This window comes from Megascapheus bottae, chromosome 16 (genome assembly GCF_031878675.1).
Source record: "Megascapheus bottae isolate mThoBot1 chromosome 16, mThoBot2.hap1, whole genome shotgun sequence".
In the NCBI taxonomy this organism is placed as follows: domain Eukaryota; kingdom Metazoa; phylum Chordata; class Mammalia; order Rodentia; family Geomyidae; genus Megascapheus; species Megascapheus bottae.
In genome coordinates, this window is record NC_143524.1 from 45,502,573 (window position 1) to 45,526,298 (window position 23,726).

General features: G+C 44.3%; 1 protein-coding gene across 1 annotated transcript in view; it reads right to left on the reverse strand.

Moving 5' to 3' along the window:
• Map6 (microtubule associated protein 6) overlaps nt 1-23,726 on the reverse strand; it is a 57,582-nt gene that overhangs the window by 17,256 nt on the left and 16,600 nt on the right. Inside the window, exons 2-3 of the mRNA XM_090348438.1 lie at nt 1,792-2,005; nt 375-571 (exon numbers count right to left, since the gene is read on the reverse strand). Coding sequence (XP_090204564.1) covers nt 375-571; nt 1,792-2,005 — 411 coding nt within the window. The remainder of the gene's footprint in view (nt 1-374; nt 572-1,791; nt 2,006-23,726) is intronic.

Below are 23,726 nucleotides of genomic sequence, written 5' to 3' on the forward strand. Positions count from 1 at the left end.
GGAGGGGCAAGAGGACAGGGCTGAGAGCAGGCGCATCCAGACTCTAGCAGGAGGTGTGCTGGGTGGCCAGGGAAGTCTTGTCCCTTGCCAGCTCGTTGGGAGGGCACAGCCAGTGAGTGATGCTCCCTGGTATCCCAGGGGCCCCTGGGCTGGCCGTGGGTCACCCACAGGAGAAACAGGGTCTGGGAAATAGGATCCCTCCACATATGAAGCCAGCCCAAGAGGTCCCAGGACACTCAGGCACAAGGCAGCTGGGAAGTCTCTAATTAATTTTGTGGCCTTTTTTTGTTGTTGGGGGTGGGAAGGGAGAGGGAGGGAGAGAGGGAGGGAGACGGAGGGAGGGAGGGATAAAAGGAAAGTGTGGTGACATTTACTCTTTCGCCTCAGCCAGTTTATTGCTCATCTCTTTACTTTGCTCCTTATCTTCGGGTTTGGCGGCACCAGCACCCTCTGTGCTCTTTTTCTTGGCGCCCTGGCCAGACACCACCTGCTTGTCTTTGGCCTTCCTTGGGGGCTTATGGCTCGCTGAGGTCTTTTTTGGTTTGGAACTCTGAACACTAGGTTTCTCCACCTGCATGGAGAGACAGACAGACAGACAGAGCACAAATACAGGCACACAAAAGGGAGTGGGTGGGAGAGGAGAAAAGGCAGCGGTGTTAATTTGAGGATCACACTTGCGGTGGCATTTGACACTGAGGGAGAGCAATGGGGACAACTTTCTGGTGATGTATGAGCACCTGGCTCCTCTTGTCCATGCTCCCGGGTCAGTCTGTGGCAACACCAGCTGCATGGACTCCCTACTCTGCCAGTCTCCCCCTGGATTGCCCTGGACAATGAACCATATCACATTTTCCCCCCCAAGGATCTGTTGTCCCTCTACCTTGTTACCTCATTCAACTCAGGCACAGCGTTAACTGTAGATGGTGACATGAGGAGGGGCATGGGTCACCTGCAAATACTCTCTGTCCTCTGCCACAGACAGTGGGACCTCATTTCCCAGTCTTGGACTGAAGAGGCAATAGGAGCAGACCTTCGACCACTCACGAGGTCCAGGATTCATGTGAGATGGGCCTTGTTTCATGTCGGATGTTGAATGCCATGGTATGCTTCCTGTGTAGCTGGGAGAACAGGTATGAACTACCACACTCAGCATTTCCTAACGAGATGAAGATTTTGCCTGAGTTGACCTTGAACCTTGATCCTGACAATCTCAGCTTTCCAAGTAGTTAGGTTTACAAGCATGAGCTACTACACCCAGCTTAGCAACGTATCTGACCCAGATGGGTGTCATAACAGACAGGGCACCACTGGTGGATGATGCTTTATCAAGAAAGATTGAGCAGGGGTGGATGTGTTCAGGCACTGAGGAAGGGAAGAAGGGTCTGGTGGTTGGATGGGGATGGAGAGGGATACAGACAAGAGGGCCTGTGAAAGGAGGAGCAGAAGAAAAGCTCTTTCAAGACAAAGAGATTCAGATCTTCTACCCTTCCCAACACACTGTGGATTTCTTAAATATAGATAATAGTTCTCTGGAAATTTTCCAGCCTTTAAGCTGTTTTTATTTTAGGTGATGTAGCTTTGTATGGTGTCTTTTGAATTTAACAAAAGTTCCAGTTGAAGATGCCCCAGGGCCTCAGTGTGCTAAAGGGGAAAGGAGTTATTTGACAAGAGCTGCTGGGAGGCAGGGGGAGCTGGGGGGGGGCGGGTCCACGTGGCCCCACTACCACTCTGCTTCAGCCTATCCTCTGGTGTAGGCTGTGCTCTGGACTCCCCTGAAAAACCACCTCTTACCTTTGGGGGTTCCTTGAAAGGTTCACTATAAAGGCTACGTATTCTTCTGCGATCAACGATCTTATTGTCAGCTGCAGTGGGCTTATTAGCCTCTCCTTTGAACTGGGCGCTGTAGCTGGTCTCATGAGCCATCTTGTCATCTGGGGGCTTGTACTGGGGCTTGGCTTTGATTGGTTTCACAGGCTTGATGTCTGTCCATGCTCTGAATTCATTCCTGTCAGTCAAAGAAAGCAGAAGCAATAGGAGACATCAAATACCTGTAAGCAATATTCTTGCCTCTGGTGCAAGTGCTGCAGGCCTTGGGATCAGTCCTCAGGGCACTGGCGAAAGCGTGGCTGGGGAGTTAGCATCCTGTCATCCTGAACACAGACAGTTTTCCTTGCAAGGTCTATCCAGGTTATGGCCATAACAGCAGAGCCTCAGGTAAAACACACAGAGAACACTCTGCTCCGTGTCACCACAAGGTCATGGGCAGGCAATTCTCATCTTCAGGCCTCATTTGCGTACTCTCCAAAATAAGGCTGAAAACCTGAGGCCAACCATTCATGAGTCACATAAACATCAGGTGCCCGATAAGTGCAAGATTAGAGTTCAAATTTTATTCTTTATTGTTGTTTTGGTGACAACACTGGGGTTTAAACTTAGCTCCTGAGTGTTATCCCTAGGTTTTTTGATCAAGTCTGGTGCTCTATTTCTTTTTTTCTTTTTCTTTTTTTTTTTTTTGTCAGTTGTGGGCTTGAGCTCAGGGCCTGAGCACTGTCCTTGGACTTTCTCAAGGCTAGAGCTCTACCACTTGAGCCTCAGCACCACTTCCAGCTTTCTTCTATATATGTGGTACCAAGGACTCGAACCCGGGTCTTTGTGCATGCTAGGCAAGCACTATACCGCTAGGCCAAACTCCCAGCCCCTGCTGGCGCTCTATTTCTTGTGCCACACCTCTACTTCTGGTCCTTGGGTGGTTCATTAGAGATAAGAGTCTCACAGTCATGCCTGCCTAGGCTAGTTTCAAACCGCAATCCTCTGATCTCAGCCGCTTGAATGGCTAGGATTACTGGTATAAGAGAGTAAAGCACAGGCACACATTATGGCCTGTGAACAATGGTCAGTCCTTTTTCCCTTTTTCATAATGCACAATCTCTGTTGTCTAGAATCTTAAGGATAATTCCTCTTATTGAATAGTAGAGACATTCCTTCTTATAGTACCAGGACGTTTAACAACCCAGTCACTAAGGACTCAAATCTTTAGTAAACCGAATGTCCTGGCTATCATATAGACATCACAATGGGGATTTGAATTGACTACTGCAGCTTAGATTTGAGTGACAGTTGCTCTGTCCCCCCTACATCATCCTCTTCCGCTGTCTTTTTTTTTCCAGTCTCTGTGTAGTTTTGAAGTTTGCAACAATCCCTCTCCTGGTTTCTAATCAGCTGTTTCTAACTTGACATAAAGCTGGACAGTTGATAGTTGACAGTATTTGACCCTGGGTAAAATGAACGTAAGTGCAGCCAGGCCATACCTCTGACCTTGTGACCTGTGACCAGGTCTGTATTAACTCTGCATACCTGTCTTACGCCCTGCCTCCAATTCTCCCTATTTAACTAGAAGCCTGTGTCTGTATCTCTGAAGATGGCTGATGATGTACTGAAGTCCTGACTTCCCATGGCTGAAGGAGCAATTACAGAGGGAAAGAGAGCCGGTTATTGACAAGCCAGGTCCCAGGAGTGGGAGAAAGGGAGACATGAGGGACTCTACTCTGGAGAGGGCTTGGCTTTGGAAAGATTTGTGGAAGAATAGAGGAAGCCATTCATTGATTTCTAATTTGAAAAAGGCTGACATTTACAAGAAACAAAAAGAGAATTGTGTAAGGAACAAGTGTTGCTGCTATGAAGAACGCAGTGGCTCAAGCAAGGGCTGTGGCTCGAGTGGTAGAGCTCTATAGAGCCGGAGTCTCTGAGCACAAACCCCAGCTTCAGTTCCCCCTCCCAGCCCCCACCAAAGAACGATGAAAGAACAGCTACATGTGTTAATTGGTACAGATCACTTCTTGACAAAAGTGGAGACTTGGAATAATGGATTACAATCATATAAAAATGTCATTTCTCTTCCCATAAGCCCTAGATTTATTTATTATGTATCAAGGTTCTTGGGAAATCAAATTCTTTCCCTATTCTCTACACAATAAAATTTTCAACATTTCTTAACTGCATTATGAATGAAAACGATGGTGCTTTTAAGTCTAAATGGTCTAAAATCTTCCTACAGACTTATAAGTAATTTACATTGTCATGGAAACATGGCAAAGCTATGTTCAAAAATCTTGTCTGAATTTGTGATATTAAAGTGTCCTTGATGAAAGGAAGCAGGCTCCGTTGTGAACTTGATGGCAGTGGTTAGCGGACACTGACAAGTGCCAAATTATTGTCAGGATGTGGTTAAAGGGAGCAGGATCTATAAATTTAAAAAAGACACTGCTTAGAGCACTAGCCTTGAGCTGAAGAGCTCGGGGACAGTGCCCAGGCCCAGAGTTCAAGCCCCATCACTGACCAAAAAAAAAAAGACACTGCTATCTTGGAGAGGATAGGGAAGGTGGAAGGGAGGGGATGCTGAGGGGCAAAGAGGATGGAAAGACATTATCTATCTATCTATCTATCTATCTATCTATCTATCTATCCATCTATCTGTCTATCTATCTATCCATCTATCTGTCTGTCCGTCTGTCTATCCATCTATCCGTGAACAGTATAACAAAGCCCTTCCAATGCCTTTTTGGAAAGGGTATTGGAAGGCAAAGAAATGGGAATTTGGTGAAGGAGCTGAATTTGTTTAAAGTGCACTGTGCTAGAAATATCACAATATGCAGGGTAACAATGGCTCAGGCTTGTAATCCTAGCTACTCAGGAGTCTGATATCTAAGGATATCAGTTTGAAACCAGCCTGTGCAGAACGTTCTATGAAACTCTTATCTCCATTTAGTTAATCATAGTAAAAGCCAGAAGTGGCACTGTGGGTCTAGTGGTAGAAATAACTCTTAATGCCTTAAACACAAAGAGGCTCAGGGACAGTGCCTAGGACCTCAGTTCAAGCCCCAGGACCAGAAAAAGAAAAAAGAAAAAAGTAAAGAACATTCTTGTAGGGTTGCAGGTAGTTTAAAGAACCTTCTTTTTCCTTTCAGAAGAGAGAAGATTGCTTCCTTCTTACCAGAAATGGCTGGATTGTAGAGTAGCTTCAGGATCTATGTGTGTATATCTGAATATATGCCTACATGTGTATCTCAGCTGCTACTGTAAAAGGAAGAAAAGAAAACCACATTGTGCCAGTCTATTCACATCAAATAAGCTCATGTACACGGAGATAGTAATATTCTACAATAAAGGAAAGCTTGCATCCCCCCCGCCTTTGGATAAGAGTCAGCAGTGATTTGAGCCCTCATTGAGGAAACAGCAGCATATAGCTGCCACCTAAGTCTACTCACAGGCTGAATCAGAGCTGTGTGTGCCTGGGAAGCAGTCTCAGGGTATGTGTAGGCTCACCCATCTACAACTGAAAATTACAACTCCTAAAATGAGGAGACAGTTCAGTTCTTTAAAGAATGAAAAAAAAACTGGTAGAACATTGAGTGCAGTTATCAAGGTTGCTGGATATCAGATCAACATACAAAAATCAATTATATGGGAGAGAATCATGTTCAAGAAGTAATATACCTACTACCTGATGAGTGTAACTGTAACCCCTCTGTACATCACTCTGACAATAAAATAAAAATAAGTAAAATATAAAATTTTTAAAAATCAATTATATTTCCATGCAATGCACTACCACTAATAAAATAAAAAGTTAAAAGCCCATTGGTCCTATCACCACACAGAATAAAATACTTAGGAATTTAACGAAAAAAGGGCAATGCTTTGTGTTTTGGTATACTGAAAACTATATAACAATATATTGTGGGCTGGGAGTTTGACCTAGTGGTAAAGTGCTTGCCTAGCATGCATGAAGACCCGGGTTTTGATTCCTCAGTACCACATACATAGAAAAAAGCTGGAAGTGGTACTGAGGTAGAGTTCAAGTGGTAGAGCTCTAGCCTTGAGAAAGAACAGGGACAGTGTCCCCTAGACCCTGAGATCAAGCCCAGGACTGGTACAAAAAGAAAGAAAGAAAGAAAGAAAAAAAATGTACATCAAAAATCAGAACAATGGAGGGAAAGAGAAATAAACTCTCAGGATTTTCACTACCTGATTTTAAGACTTAACAAAGTTTACAGCAACTGTGTAATTAGCACACAGGAATGTATGAACAGAAAGAGTCCATACCTTTGTATAGAGCAATGTGCTGAAGCTGACTCATAAAGCTGATTATTAAGTTCTGAGGAATTCGGTGAGCTGGTTATTAAACTACAGGCAGTCTTATAAGAGTATTCACATCAGGAAGTTGGCTGATACTACAAGAGTCTCTACTTTTGTTCTTGGTAGCTGTAGCTGTTAAACGTTTATTATCTTACCAGGTTTACTCATATGGCCAGTCACCCACACCCTCTCATCTGAAACAGGGGTCTTAGGGTACTTCAGAGAAAGTACAGCCTGCAGGGGATGGGGCCAGGAAGCTGGGAGTGTGTACAATGTAACACTGCATGGTTCTGCAGCTTTCACTTGCACACTGCAATTTTACTTCAAGGTCTTCAGCACCCTGTTCACAGGAGAGAGAAGTAACAGACACACTCAGAGGTGTCAGAGGCCAGGAACATGTGAGGCTGCTTTTTGGGCCATGAGATGCAGAGACAGTTCCTCAAAAATGGGACTTAGAATCACGTCCCTAGGCTAGCTAGAGCCCAGGGTGACAGTGCTTCAGGGTGGCTGATGCCTGTAGAGGTCACCTGCCTCAGGGGCAAAGAAGGGCCCAGCCAGTTTCCTTCCTCCATGTTTACGTGAGGGGAAGGCAGCATTCACACTCACGCCTCTGCTCTTTCACTTCCAAGCAGCACCCAGACCAGAGGACCCCAAATCCCAGAGAAATGTGAGACCTTCCTTGAGGTCAGGCCTTCCAGTCTGGCTAGACTGGAATCCAGGCCCAGTCAAACCATCTCAAGCTCCAGAGAACAAGCCCTGAAAAAGCCTAAAACATTTTCATTAGGAAAGTTTCTACTGGAGAAACTGATTTCAAGATACAATTCAAATACAGCAAAGAAAGCAGGAGAAAGAGGCTAAAGACACAAAGCAGCATACGACATGGGCTCCTCAGAAGAAATCCCATAATCCTTAGAAAGACAAGTAGTTATCTGTACCTCAAAGGCCTGCTCAGTCCCTCCATTCATCCCACTTGGGATAATGCTTCCTTGACATAAGAAGCTGGTATTTAGCTACCTTCTTCCTCCTCCTCCTCCTCCTCCTCCTCCTCCTCTTCCTCATCTTTTCCCTGGTACTGATAATTGAACTCAAGATCTTGTACTTGTTTGGTTTGCTTGCTTGATTTGCTCTGCTGGCCTTCTGCCACTGGAGTCACACCTTCAGATCTGGTTTTTGCCAGTTAGGCGGGACATGGAGTTTTATAGACTTTTCTGCCTGGGCTGGTTTTGAACCATGAGCCTCCGGATCTCAGATTTGAAGACTGATCTCAGATCTTGATGTGATTTAATCTCTCCAGAGTGGCAAGGATTACAGGTTAGCCACCAGTCCCAGGTAGGCTTCACTTGACTTTAGTAGATGATAAAGACAAGCCTCAGAAAGGTGAATAGTTTTCTTAAGGGCACAAAAACTAGCGGAACAGAAAGACCAGAAATCAAATTAAGAGTGAACAAATAGCTATAATCTGACATTTTCTCATTATTTACTTTGGTCAGTTTCTATATAGAAAACAAAACCAAACCACAATATTTTCCTGTTATTTAAATATCAAAATAAAATTTGATTGAAGAAGGAGCTGGGAATCTCTCTGTAGTCCTCGCTACTCAGGAGGCTTAGATCTGAAGAGTGAAGTGAAGCCAGCATAGGCAGGAATGTCTGTGAAATGCTTATTTCCAGTTAACCAGCAATAAGCTGGTAGAACTATGGCCCAAGTGATAGAGCACTAGCCTTGAGCAAAAAAGCACAGGGATAGCACCCAGGCTCTCAGTTCAAGTTCTAGGACTGGCAGACAGACAGACAGACAGACAGACAGACACACACACACACACACACACAGCCTGTGCTAATTCCACCTGTGGAGGATCAAGGTCAGGCCCCCAGCCAGACATGGGCTTCAGTCCAGGTTATCTCAGTCAGCCCATTCCTCCCACTATCTTCCCCCAGTGGCTTACCCATAGTCTGCCTTTCCTCTGACCTTGGATGCCAATGTTCTTTCTAGAATGCTTGTTGTCTGGGACACACTTGTTGGACATCACTGAAATGTCAACTCTGTGAGCCATTGGTAACCTATAGATAGGTTGAAGAATCTACTTTGGCTGCCACATGCATCCTATATGGCTGCCATGGTCTCTGTGCAGGCCCATGTCATCTTCTATCTGGTAGGCCTTGAGCACAGGAGACATACTGAGTCCCCAGGTCTTACCTGGGGTTAGCTAGGAGTAGACCACAGACGGCCTCAGAAATGTTGAATGTCAGAGCTGAATGGCACCTGAACACTCACCTTCCTTAACAGCTGAGTCACACAAAAGGCAGACAGATAAGGTGACAAGTACTAGAACTCAGATTTCACTCTAGAAGCTGCAAGAGCCACTAGAGTCCAGAGCAGAGAAATGGCACGACAATGTGGCCTGGAGAGTCTTTGTGTGGGTGACTGGGGACACTTGGGGGACAATGAGAAGCTGAGGTTACAGAGAGCCTGGAGGCTGCCAACTCATGGTCTGCTTTATTTACTGATGACCTGAATTGCAAACCCAGTAACTCTAACAAATGATTCAATTCTCTCCTGGAGTGCCCTTACCAGCTGCACAGCCTTGTAGCAGGTCTTGTATTTATTATTCTACTTTTTCCAGTCCTGGGGCTTGGGCTCAGGGCCTGGGCACTATCCTTGGGCTTTCTCAAGGCTAGAGCTCTACCACTTGAGCCACAGTATCATTTCCGGCTTTTTTTTATGTGTGTGGTACATAGGAATGGAACCCAGGGCTTCATGCATGCTAGGCAAACATTTTACCACTAGGCTACACTTCTAGCCACACAGACTGGTATTTATTATCAGGTGCCATCCTCAGAGCTATCTGTCCAGACAAAGCCACAATATTTGGTTTATGGGTTAGAAAAGCTGAGAGAAAAGCAGTAAGTCTTAGGGCTCAGAGTATAGGGCTTCAAACTGGTACCATGTTATCACCTAGGATAAGAGACAAGGAACTTCCAGTCTAGCGAAGGGCAGAGCAGAAAAACAGACAATTTGAGTGACACTGCATGGTGGCTGCCAGAACCCAAGAGACACAGGGGCCCTCTGAGATGCATGGAACAGAGCAAGTCTTACTGCCATGGGTGACAGAAATGTAACATGAGCTGACAGCAGGCCTACCATCGGTCACTTAGCTTTCTCTTTTTGGAGTAAAGTCAGATAGTTGGGGGAGGAAGAAGACAAACAGGACTATTGCACCAAGACTCCTGTATGTTATTTCTCAACAATGGGAGAAGCCATCTTCCTGCTTTGTGCCTCTGGACACTATGCCACTACGGGAGTCCCAGGAGCCAAGCAGCAGCTGGCACACACGGGGCCGCTGACTGATTAGGTTACTGTGAAAAGAGATAAACCATTTAGTGGTGGTGGAGAGAGGGTGCGCTGAACAGCAGGATGCTGGTAGTAAGGAACTCCCCCCAAAAGCCATTGCTCTCCACATGCGGCTGTGTGTGCCTGTATGCTCATACATATGCATACACGTGTTCATATGTGCATGTCTATATGTGTGCATGTGCTCACATATATGTGCTGAATGGTATGGGGAGGGAGGGTTGGTAATAAAAGGCCATGAAAGGAAGGGTCGTCCAGTTAGGAGACTTATTAGTCATGATCACAGTAGAAGCACTTGGCACCCAGAGACACTTGCTGAAGCCAAGAACCCAGAGAAGCACTCTTGTCATGATCACAGAGACGAGAGAGGCACCAGTATAACCAGTGCTGTTTCATGGAGGAGGAGGGGTGGGAGCTCTGAGGAGTTTAACCTTCTGACTTTGGACTGCAGTGAGTGGAGATGCTAGGAAGGTCCCGGGACTGAGAGGAAAGGTTGATGCAGGCACTGAAATAGTACCATCTTCCAAGGTGAGACATTGCTCCCAATGGCTGCAAGATTTCCAAAGGAAAGGCTGAGAATGGTGAAGGGAGAGGTTGCTGGAGAAGAGTCAGGAACTCACTGCCTCCTAATGAAATCTCAGAGGGGATCAAGGGCACTTGGACCTTGGGGGTTGGGATTCACCAAGACTGCAATCATCTGAGAAGTCTAAAGGATCGGAAGATGGCTGTCTGCAAGTCCAGGGGCAGAGTGAGCGGGAAATGGCTGTGCTGCGATGGCCTAGTCCTCTGTTAGGGCCACCTGACTGTCATTTCTCTGGACCACAGCCTTGGGTGCCGGGGCTCAAGGCTACCACAGCACCACCTCCCGTTTTCTAGTGGTTAATTGGAAATAAAGTCTCGAGGACTTTTGTGCATGGGCTGGCTTTGAAAGATGATCCTCAGATTTCAGCCTCCTGAATAGCTAGGATTACAGGCGTGAGTCACTAGCACCTAGCAGGACAAGTTATTTTAATAACAAGGAGACTCGAGTTCTTGCCAAGTTCTGAGACTTCCCCAAGCACTGTGTAAGTTATGAGACCTACCTCTAACAACAAAAATGAAAGAACTTGCACTATAGAATACATTTCAATGGATAGTGGGAATAGAAATAAATTGTCTGTCCCTCCAGATAACATCCGGGCCAATGTAGCTATGTCCTTGGTTTACAAACTTGAATCTTTATCTCCATCAAACTACCTGGGTATGGCTACTGTGGGTTTTATTAGTTCTCTGACAAGTAGACAAATAATAGCCACCATGAAATAAATATTTTCTTTCCAAACTCCTTGGTCTACAAATCATATTAGTATGTAGAGTAAAGCTTCTTACTCAGGTGTTATCTGGAGGGACAGACAGGGAATAAGCAATGTCACTTGACAGAGAGAAGGCAGGGAGAAGAAGAGGTGGGGGGCAGGGGTGAGAGCCATCCTATTGATTCAGAAACCAAGTGGCAGTCTCATCCAGGAATGACACATTTGAGCCTATGTCTTCGTGATGCCCAGCAGTGAGGTGGCTAGAACCTGCAAAGGACCAGGACCTACCCTAGAGAAAGGTGTTTGTCGAACACAAGCCCCTGGATGCCACTGTGTACGTACAAGTGCACTGCTGCCACTCTGTGCACTTTGCTATGAGTCCTCATTGTGGTCTCTAATTGGCTTCCCTGTCAACCCTTCACCAGCAAGCCAGCCACTGGTGTCAGAGAATTAGCATGTGACTCCTGAGCTTAGTCCCTTCACAATCCTGTCATCTGTCTGATTTTGCAATGAGAACACCATTGACCTTGAAGGATGAACTTTGCCCCTCTGCTATGTTTTACAAACACAGATTAGTATTAGTTTTTTCTTGTATCTTTTTTTAGAATTCACTGGTTTGTTTTTGTAACGCATTGCATCTAGCACACGGTTGATGTTCACTATAGGATATCACACTAAATTAAGCCTCTCTATATAATTTTGTATCTTTTTTTTTTTTGCCAGTCCTGGGCTTAAGCTCAGGGCCTGCGCACTGTCCTTGGACTTTCTCAAGGATCGAGCTCTCCCACTTGAGCCTCAGCACCATTTTCAGCTTTTTTCTATGTATGTGGTACCGAGGAATCGAACCCGGGTCTTCGTGCATGCTAGGCAAGCACGCTACCACTAGGCCAAACTCCCGGCCCCTATAATTTTATATCTTATTGGGTGTGATTTGTTATGACTAGTTTATATATACAAATACGATATGTATATATAATATATGTATATACAATATATGCATACACAATATATACAATATATGTATGTTGTATAATGTATATGTATTATATGCATTGTATGTAATATATTGTATATGTATAATACAATATATGTATATACAATACATATAATACATATACATATATATATTCCTACACACACACACACCAAGGCAAAGTTTACTTCTACAGAAGGGTGAGCTATCAGCCAAAAATCTGGCAGGCAAGCACACAGAGAGGCAAGTGCTCCCTTATTTATACCTACTGCACCACGCCCTGAACCTCTGTTCAGATTGGTTGAGCTCAGGTTCACAATCTGCTTATGATTAGCCAAGTCAAATAGGTAAGATGTATTTATATAAGGTGACTTTGAAATAGGATTATTAGTACAAATTATTTCAAATTTGCAAGAAGCTTCATTTGGTAATCAGAGAATATTATAAAAGTGCAGTACAGGCCGAACTGCAGACTATTTATATCAGAACTTGAATTTTGTAGTTGTGACCTACTAGACAGTCCTAAAAATAAATTACCTCAAATTCCTCTGGGTGCTAGGTGAAATTCATTCAGCTAAGTTTTGCACTGGTTTTTGCTTCCTGTCTGGATCCTTCTTAGGCTCATTGTTCATTAAAAAAATCAATAATTGACTGCACTTAAAGAACTAAGTGCTTACTTGCAAAGGCTTCAAGAATGGTACTAATTTCCAGTGTTTCATTAATGACAAGCATTTTTATTTATTTATTTTTCCCCAGTCCCTGGGCTTGAACTCAGGGCCTAGGCACTGTCCTTGGACACATTTTCCTCAAGGCTAGCACCCTGCCACCACTTCCAGCTTTTTCTGAGTATGTGGTACCAAGGAATCGAACCTAGGGCTTCGTGCATGCTAGGCAAACACTAAGCCAAACTCTTGGTCCCTTTATTGTTATTTTATCATTTTCATTTCTTTGGCAGTAGTGGGATTTGAACTCAGGGCAGACATTCTGCCCCCTGAGTCATATTTCCAACAATGACTTGGCTCATCAAATATATTGATGAATTAGTTAATAAATGAAAATCCTCCCATTCCTAGCCCTGAGGTAAATCCTAGAAATCTACGAGGTTTTTTGGGGTCGGTCATGGGGCTTGAACTCTGGGCCTGGGCAATCCCTGAGCTCTTCAGCTCAAGGTTACCGCCCTATCCCTGGAGCCACAGTGCCACCTCCGATTTTCTTGGAGATAAGAGTCTCACGGGCTTTTTAGTGCCCAGGCTGGCTTTGAACTTCAATCCTCAGTTGTAAGCCTTCTGAGTAGCTAGGATTACAGGCGTGAGTCACCATACCTGGCTAGAAATCTATGTTTTAACAGGTTCTTTGGGTGATTTTAATGTAGCTTGTCAGAAAAACACACTTTGAAGTGATTGTGACTATGTGATGAGAAAAGGAAAAAGCGTCTGGAAATAGCTTGGCCCAGCGCCTGACTAGAAGCTGCATGCTATGGGCACCAGCATGACTAGTTCAGCAAGTATAAATCTGAATTACTTTGAAGAAGGATACAGTGGGCAGAGTTCAATTGCTGATTGGCTTGCAGAAAGATCTAGGCTTGGGGGCATTCACTCATGGTCTCATTAATTCCCTGGAATCTCAATTAGGCTGTAACAGCTGTGGAAGTTCAGTCTGTGAACGGACCCTGAACCTCAGCTCCCTTCTCCACAAAATAGAGCGAGCATCCACCTTATCAAGTTGGTGTAATGCAGTGCCGTGATGTTGGTTTTGAAGTGAGGATGCTGGTGATTACACCCTAAGCCTTGCTCATACTATGCCTGTGCTATACCACTGAGCTACATTCCAGCCCCTGGAAGTATTTCTTCTGCCCCCTTGCCCCCAAGCCTCTCCTCCAGATGGAATCATTTAACACAGGGCCAGAAGGAGACAGCACGAATGCACTTATCTCAGTGACAATGATGGATGGCCCATGAGTGACTGAATTCACTAGCAAAAGAGAAGAAAATTCACAGGAAAAAAGAAAGCAGATTCAAAGGCTGGTGACTCTGATCATGTGCTTGCTTTGAACCCAAACTGCATGAGACCACTTAACTTCAATTGGAGGAGAAGACACTCATCTGGTGCTTTAATATATTAGAGAGATACAGGGAAGGATATCAAGGTCATGGCTAGAAGATCAATGGAGAGTGCTCATCCCTGCTGTCTGGCTGAACAATTGTGTTAGCCGGATGGGATGATCCCATTTTATCAACAAAGGCATTTTATTTTGCTGTAGTATTTGTCATATTTATTTACATATACTTATTCATATAGTGTGTGAATGAGTAAATTTCTAGCTATAGTGTTATTATTTTACATCGTGTGTGTGTGTGTGTGTGTGTGTGTGTGTGTGTGTGTGTGTGTGTGTGTTGGTAATGGAACTTGAACTCAGCAGTTGAGCACTGTCCCTGTCTCTGTGCTTTTTAGTTCAAAGCTGGTATCCAAGCTTTGAACTCAAGCCAGTATTTTACCTTGCTAAGCCTCTTCTTACTTAATATTCACTTTAACTCCTGGAAGAAAAGAATCAGGATAATGGTACTTGCCAAAGAAATGAATATTGTTACACAGAAAGTAAGGGAAATATGCTATTTTGCTTTATTTTTGGGGGGGGGTCTTGGGGCTTGAACTCGACCTGGGCTGTCCCTGAGCTCTTCAGCTCAAGACTACCACCCTACCCACCCACCCCCCCATGGGCCTGGGCATTGTTCCTGAGTTCTTCAGCTCAAGGCTACTGCCTTACTCTGGAGCCAAGCCCTACTTCCTGTTTTCTAGAGGTTAATTAGAGATAAGAGTTTCAGGTCCTTTTGTGCCCAGGCTGGCTTTGAACCATGATCCTCAGATCTCAGCCTCTTGACTAAGATTACAGGCGTGAGCCACCACGCCCTGCTCTTTTGCTTTATGAATGTGGGCCAGGGAAACTTTTCAAAGAAAACATGAATTGAATCTTAGTGATCTGATTTTTCCATAGCTGGCTATGGGATGTTGTAAGCAAATCCCACAAAAATTTTGAGCTGAGGTGGGGGCTGTAGGGGTGCCAGGCCGTGAACTGCCAGCCTGTTACAGTAAGGAGCCTCAATTCCTTCACTCCTCTGCTGAGAGCTGTACCAGGCAAGGCTGAGCAGGTCAAAGGCTCTGCCTCCAGGGACTTCTGACCTGGTTTTGGTAGAGAGAACTTTGAGGTGCTGGCTCTGGGGACCCATGACCGGGATACAAGTTTCCTCATCAGTCCAGTGTCTCTTCCAGTGTTTATGAAGCGGTGGCCTATATCTCTATCCATCTCCACCCAGCCTGGGGAAGCAGAGGGGCTGGGAAGCTGCTCGGGGTGGCAGCTGATATGTGTGTGCACACGCGTGCGTGTTCATGCATGAGGCATGATCTCAGCGCCTGACACTTTCCCCTAGTTTTTCTTTTTTTTTGTTCAAGATTGGCACTCCACAACTTGAGCCACAGTGTCATTTCTGGCTTTTTGCTGGGTCGTTGGAGATAAGCGTCTCATGAACTTCCTTTGCCTGGTTAGTTTTGAACTGTAATCTTCATATTTCTACTTCCTGAGAAAACAGAATTGCAGGTATGAACTACTGGCACCTGAGCCAACTTTTCGCTTTTTATTAGAACATTCAGAGTTCTTTCACTTATTTAGAAGTGGGTTTTTCAGAAGAGAACAACCTGAACTCTTTAAATATGCACTATTAAGGGAAAAGCCAATACTTCTCAAAATATTGTACAAGACAACCTTTTCTCTTAATGAGTGTTTGAGCGATATTAAAACAGTATGTGACATTTATAATCTTTCAGCTATACAGGCTTTTTGATTATTCTTTCATTGAGCTCCTTCCTACCCAATTACTAATGAAGTAATTACCAACACAATAATTACTGCATAATTACTAGGGAAGCAGGAAGGAAACTGTGAGCCAACACGCAGCCAAGATTTGGGTCTTTCTGATAGAGATCTGAGGGTTTTTTCTGGAAAGGGAAAGGATTCTAGGACCCTATTTGGGAGTTATGAGATGACCTTTCAACTTCCCCTGGGACTTGGCGGCTTCTATGAGCAAGAGTCTCCTTGAAGTCCTTAACTCTGGACATACTTTCCACACAAGGTCCAGTTTAGTGTGTGCTGTGAGGACCAAGGCACAGGTGGCACCTGGCTTAGTAAATGTCATTCTCTTATTCCCCCCCCCCACGGCACTGCTTAAAGAAAGACCCATTTGGCTACGCAAAGGACTTAGCAATTATTCAATAATTTTTATCTGTGTAGTTTTCCTCGATAGTGCCAAAATCATCTTTGGTTCGTCTGCCAGTTCATATTTTTAAATATTTGCAGTAAAAATAGAAGCTCATCGGGATAAATAGGGAATCTGAAATCACACAGCTGCATCCACAGCAAGTTGTGACTGAAGCCTTCTTGAAGTCTGAGGGTTTGTTTGCTTGGCATGGTGCCTTTCTGAGAGGTATCAGAAGATCTGTCACATCAGCCTCCCCAAGCAGCTTGGTTAAGACAGCAAAGCGAGGTTGGAGGTGGCGCTGTGGGAAGTATTTATTGTCTATGTGGCTAATACCTGGTTCAACAGATGCTCCAAGAGACCATACCCACACAGAGGTCTCATCTAAGGAGCTGGCACGTGCAAGACACCCAAGTCCCATATAGGCCAGGGTAGTAGTACACACCTAAAAGTCTCTGTGAATGTGTACAATTTTACCTATCAGGTTCTAGCAGGCACCCAGTCCCATTTTCTCTGGGTCAGTCTCCAGCTTCAGTATCATAAAGGGTGAGTGAGGAGGCTCCTGGCCACCTGTTCAGAGTCAGGCTCTGGTCCCAAGAGACTGCATTTTAATTTTTTTAATTAAAGTTTTTTTGTCAGCGATGGGTCTTGAACTCAGGACCTGGGTGCTATCCCTGAGCTCTTTTGCTCAAGGCAAGCATTCTACCATTTTGAGATATAGCACCACTGAGGCTATATTTTAAATAAGCACTCCAGGTAAGTCTTGCTTGATCTTGGGATACAATCAAATAAACACTGTTCAGAGGATCTCTATAATCTGCCCAAGTTGCAGCTTGCCAATGGAAGTGGGAGCTCCTCCCCTCTCCTGCTGTCCTGATAAACCAATCTTCTACTAAGCCTGTGAAGGACAAGTGTTCTAGAGCTATCCTTCATCTTAACACCCAGAATACGCCTGTGTTTGGTTCCATACAGTGTTCTCCTCTATACACTAAGCTCCTGCCTTGCCCCTGAATTAGGTATCTCTTCACCCCTGTTGTGGTATCTGAGAACTCACTGACCTTGGGGAAAGTTTCTAAGCACCCCTCCCCCAACCAACTGGACAATTCCCAGTCAGTAAGCAACTTGCCTGTGACTGTGATCTTCATCTGTAAATCAATCATCCATACCCACCCCCAGCCACCTGCTTTATCCGGCTCTTACAGGGTTCTCACATGTTGGCCACAATCCCCTAGGGCCAGGTATCAGAACCGTGGACAGCTCCCAGGGCCCACAGCCCACCCAAACTATTCAGGCTAGCCATTCTGAGCCTGCAAAGCCTGTTTAGCCCACTCAGCCTAGTCCTTCCCAAGAAAGCCAAAAAACCAAGGCTTGTGCACCCTACCCCTTTCTCCCAGGGTCCTGGGTACCCTGTGTGGCTGGTGTCCATTACAACCTATGCTTCCCATAGTAGCTCTTGGCTCATCTGTTGGGCTCACGGTCTCTTAAAATGACCTCTCTAAACTAGAAGTAACTGGAGGACAAATTCTTGAAGAGTTAAGAGATGAACTTCGTGTCTTATTCAATATGAGAGGTTCAAAAATATGTGTTGAATTAGTGTAAAGATCAGCTAATGGGCCAGGAGTTTGGTCTAGTGATGGGATGCTTGCCTAGCATGCATGAAGCCCTGGGTTCCTCAGGACCACATACACAGAAAAAGCCAGAAGTGGCACTGTGGCTCAAGTGCAGAGCACTAGTCTTGAGCAAAAAGTCTCCAAGGACAGTGCCCAGGCACTGAGTTCAAGCCCCAGGAATGGCAAAACAAACAAACAACAACAACAAAACAGCTAGCTACTCAGAAGGCTTTTGAGGATCATGGCTTGAATCCAGCACAGGCAGGAAAGGCTGTGAGACTCTAATCTCCCATTAATCACCAAAATGCCAGAAGTTGAGCTGGTACTCAAGTGGTAGAGTGCTAGCCTTGAGAGAAAAAGCTAAGGGACAGCAAGCAACCAGGCCTTGCGTTCAAGCCAGAGGATCAACACACACACACACACACACACACACACACACACACACACACACACACACACACACACACAGAGTGTACAAGTTTAAATAAAGCCTTAATTTTCACACTCCTCTCAAATGTACATTATTTTTCTCAAGCAAAAGTATAAAAGTGAATGGCAGACCACATGCGGTGGCTGAGTTATCACAAACTCCTTCAAGCATGCGAGTAAAACAGTTTCTGCTTCGTTTGCCATGAAAATGACTGTATTGCCCATAAACATTTTAAAGGAAAGATATTTTAAAGGGTAGAAACACACTTAATAAAGCGAATGCAGCTACTTATAATCTTGGATGGGCACAGTGGAAAGAATGCCTTGCAATGAGATGTAAAATATTCGAGCAAGCCCAGAGGATGGTGTAAGGTTGCTTAGTGACAGGGACGAGAGCACTGGACCTGAAGTCCAAATAGATTTCATTTGTCACTCTGAAAGCCACCTCTCCGAGTCACACGTGTGAAATGGCGGATGGGGGATAGATAGACTACCAAACTGGTTACCAAACTGCCAGAAGATCTCAATTATGGTTTTGAAACGGAGCTGTTTCAGAAGCATGAAGGCAGGTGCATAGGGAAGGAGAGGGAGAGGGAGATAGGAATGATGATAGAATGTAAAGGAAACTTCCGCAAAGCCTTGAGGAGAATGTCTTCCGCGGTATCCCGCTCAGGATCCTACAGCTCAGGAGGAATAGACGAACAAGAATATTATAATGAACATTCTGAGACCATTCTAAACCTCGGAGACATTCCACCTGGAACATCACCTTGCTTTCCCCACAGACAACACCCACCGCTGGGAGCATGTTCCTCAGCCTCCCTACCTCCGCCCCAGGTGCTCCTGGGTGACAGGAACAAGGGGGCCACTGGTGTTGCACCACGCCAGCCTCACTATTACATTTTGACCCTCAATATTTTTCAGAAACAGCAAACAATCCCCTATGCCTTCCTATCTGTTCCACTCCATTTCCCTCCTAATCACAAGGCTTTCTCAAAGCTGCTTAAATATACAAGAAACATCTTACTCAAGCACTAGTGCTGTGGGCTAGACTAGCACACTAGCAATCATTTAGCAATATCTAGGTTGAACCAATTTGCCACTGTGGCCTCAGCTTTCAGCTGAGATTGACCTGGGGTATCAACACAGATGGCATCTGACTCCAAAGCCCATATCTTTTTCCCAAGCCTAAATGTCTGTCCAAAGAACTTTCTAGCTATAAGAACTGACAATATAATGTGAAGTAATGCACCTTCTATCTGGTGAATATAATGTAACCCTTCTATTAATTACAACAAAAAATATAAGGAAAAAAAGAATTGACAATGTAGGATTATAACCTTATACCACACACACACACAAATCCAATCTAACACCAAAATGAAAGCATCTGCTTATGAATGGTGGTGTGTAATATAATTAGAATTTTTAAAAATAAACATTTATTTTACTTTTCGATATGCTATTTACTACATTTCCCATCAAAGGAAAGCAAGACAAAGACAGAGATAGAAATCACTAAAGCAACCCTCTCCCACCCAGCTGGAAAAGCACACATGGCATCAGGAGGTGCTGGTGATAGCTTGCCACCCGAAGGCCCCACCCTGGCCCTCAGAGCTGACCACTTCCCACTTCATTGAACACATGAGTCTGTCACTTTCGGTTCCACTTGATTTCTACTTTCCCCTCTGGCTGTCTGCCACAGATTCCTCTTGGCAACCTCCATGCTGTTTCCATGGATACCCCTCACTCCCAGACAGAACGCTGCTCAGAGCAGATGGCCACCGACACTGGGTGGGAAACAGGCTGAAGGGACATCTGAATTATGCAGCATTGTACATCCCTCGATTTCCTCTCCTTGCAAAGACACACACACACACACACACACACACACACACACACACACACACACCTAGATTATGCGTGCATTCTTTCATTCTGACTCTGATAAGGAACTTACAATACTGCAAATTTTACAAATATTATAAGTGCTAACATTTGTGGAGATTCCATTATCTGCCAGGCAATGAATTAAGAAAAGAAAGAAATAATTTTCCAGGACAATTTAAGGAATTCAGTTTTTCTTGCCCCATTTAAATATGACTGTTTGAGGTCAAGTCTCTTTTGAATTAGTGCAGAATTTTCCCCCCCTACCCCCCGACAGTCCTGGGGCTTGAACTCAGGGTCTGGGCACTGTCCTTAGACACTTTTTGGTCAAGGCTAGTGCTCTGCCACTTGAGTCACAGTGCCATTTCCAGCTTTTTCTGAGTATGTGGTACCAAGGAATTGAACGCAGAGCTTTGTGCATGCTAGGTGAGCACTCTACCACTAGGCTACACTTCCGGCCTCTAGTGTAGATTTTTGACTTGCAGAAGAATAATCTTGGAAGAATCTTTAAACTTTTTTTTTTTGCCAGTCCTGCGCTTGAGCTCAGGGCCTGAGCACTGTCCTTGGACTTTCTCAAGGCTAGAGCCCTACCACTTGAGCCTCAGTGCCACTTCTGGCTTTTTTGCTATGTATGTGGTACCAAGGAATTGAACCCGGGTCTTCGTGCATGCTAGGCAAGCACTCTACCACTAGGCCAAACTCCCAGACCAGAATCTTTAAACTTTTAACTTTAAACTTTTCTAATGGAGGAAATTTAGGCTCAGAGACTTAAAATAACTTAATCAAGGTCACACAAACAATAATAGAAAGGCTTGAATTTCCTAATCCCAGATCCTGCTCCAAGAATCCCCAAATGCCAAAAGCTGCTGATAGTATTGAACCCAATATATATTAATGTTTTTCTTATATGTAAATAGCTACAAAGTTTAGTTTATAAATTAGGCTCAGTAAGAAAGTAACAATAACTAATAAAATAATTATAATAAAACATAATAAAACTTCTAGCATCATTACTCTTTTGCTTCAGGGTCACTAAAAGGAAAATCAGATTACTTGAGCCCAAGCTCAAGGTACTTTCACAGGCAATCTAATAACCAAGAAAGCTAGAGATTCATACCCAGAGTAAGACACAGAGCTATGGTGTGAGAGCTCAAAATGGTGCTCAGAACAGCATGCGATTTAAAACTTATGAACCAATTATTTTTGGTGCTGGTACTGGGTCTTAAATTCAGGGCCTGGATTGTCCCTTTGCTTTTTTGCTCAAGGCTGGCACTCTACCATTTGAGCCATAGCTCCACTGCTGGCTTTTTGGTGGTTAATTGGAGTTCAGAGTCTGATAGCCCTTTTCTAAGAAGGGGAGGGCAGGGCTAATTTTGAACTGTGATCTTCAGATCTTAAGCTTCTGAGTAGCTAGGATTATAGGCATAAGACACTAGCATTTGGCAACAACAACAACAAAAAACTTATGAACTATTTATTTCTGGATTTTTCCATTTGGGACCAAGGTTGAAACCATGGAAATCAGATCCCATGGATAAGGAAAGACTAGGCGCCCATGTCTTTTTCCTTATTCAATTTGTTTTTCTAGAACTTTTTCCTCCATCACCAACTGCAGCCCTAAAAATCTTTTTTATTCATGCTTCTGCTGATTTACACTTTCCTCTGCTCCACGATAACCATCACTGACACTACCACCACAACTACCATCACCACCACCACCGCCATCACCACCACCATCATTCTCTTTCCCCTGACTACTGAAATACAAAGATGACATGGAATAAATCAGAATGTTGCAAACCTGGACCTCTTAGCCACATCCTCAAAGCCTAGTTTAGGAAGAACTCAACAAATACAGATTGAGTCAATGAATAGAGTAAAGTAATACTTTCTGCCAAAATTCTTCCATGCAGACAGAAATGACAGTGATTGTGAAGTATTGCATTCTCCCAAAAACAGTTTGGATTAGGACAGTTCTGATGTACTAAGAGACTGATGCTGTTAGAACAGATAGATCCTTAGCAGATAGAATCACCCAAGCCTCTCTACAATCACAACGCCTTTTTGGTCAACTGGAAAATGCTTTATCAAGGCTGAGGAGTTCTGATCCCCTCACAGCACAGGTCTTCTATTCTACTCTTGGGTGCTAGATTCTAGGCAAATTGGGTTATTTTTCCTAAGCATATTTCAATGCCACTTATACCTTGTCTATTTATTTTAAAAGCTCTCTTCAACTCCCAGGGGAAACTCCATACAAAATGGTGATAACAGCAAGGGATTGTTTCACAATGGTGCCTCATGTACTTTGTATTCTTGGTTGCTAGGAGAGATGGCTTGGTTACCATTATATATGAAGACAAAGAGACTCTTGCATGTACATTAGCTTCCTGTTGCCTTTCAATTGTAAGCAAGCAAGAAACAAGAGAGTGACTTTGTCACTTGGGAAGCATGAGTGGTATGATTAATAAGGCACAGCCAAACCAAGTATTCTTAGACATTCTGCTCAGTGGTTGCTGGCTAATTACACGTAGACTATGAGAATTGGTAGCACACATTATTCTTTCCCCAGTAACAGAACTATGGTCAATGAGCCCACTCTAGCTCTCTATGAGCAGGTTTGTTTGTTTTATGATACTAGGGATTGAACCCAAGGCCTCATATATACAAGTGTCCTACCCAACCCTAAGAAAGGTTTCTACAGATGAATATTTGTTGTCAATTTGATGGAAGGGAACACTAATTTTGAACCCCAATTTAGCCAGTGTCATCATTCCCACTCTTTTCTTTTTCTTTCTTTTCTTTTTTCTTTCTCCTTCCTTCCTTCCTTTCTTTCTCTCTCTCTCTCTCTCTCTCTCTCTCTCTCTCTCTCTCTCTCTCTCTCTCTCTCTTTCTTTCTTCCTTTGCCAGTCCTGGGGCTTGAACTCAGGGCCTGGGCACTATCCTTGAGCTTTCTCAAGGCTAGAGCTCTACCACTTGAGCCACAGCACCACTTCCAGTTTTTTTCTGTGCATGTGGTCCGAGGAATCAAATCCAGGTCTTGGTGCATGCTATGCACTCTACCACTAGGCCAAACTCCTGGCCCCAATACCCAGTCTTTTCATTAACAAATCTTCTACAATAGTAAGACTATATTCAAATATTATTATACATAATTATATATGACTTTTGACAATAATCTTGTCAAAAATTTGTATTTTTTCTTATTATGTAATGCGTTACCTACAAAATAGCATTACTTTGGCCTCTTGGCCTGCAAACCCTAAGATATTCACAACCTGACCCTTTACAGAAAGTCGGCCAACTACTTACTGGTCTAGACCAGGCTGGCTTCCCAGACTCACCTCCTCCAGGGCCCTGCTTCCACTTGGCACACTTGTCATATCTGATGTGTGTCTAACTCTCCATGGCCCAGTACCTTCCTTCTGGATATGTGATCTACTGAGATCGGCCTGATCCTTCAAGGCCCAGCTCAAGTGCTACACTCCTTTGCAATCTTTCCTGTTCCCTCAGAAGTTCCCAGAAGTGACTGTGTTCTTCTGCTCAAAAAACCACATGATATCTGACAGAACGGAAGTCTCTGTGACAGGAGCTTACATATGTAGCTGGACTGCAGAGGACTGGATAGGAAGCTGCCTATGCACTAAAGGAGACGGATTCACATCTGCTTCCCAGATGAATAATGGACTGAGGCACTTTCGGGGAAGTAAAGGGCTAAATAAGGAAAAGGCAACCTGGACTCCTGTTAAAAGGGTGATCCACGCCTGGTGTTTGTGGCTCATGCCGAGGCTCAAGAGGCTGAGA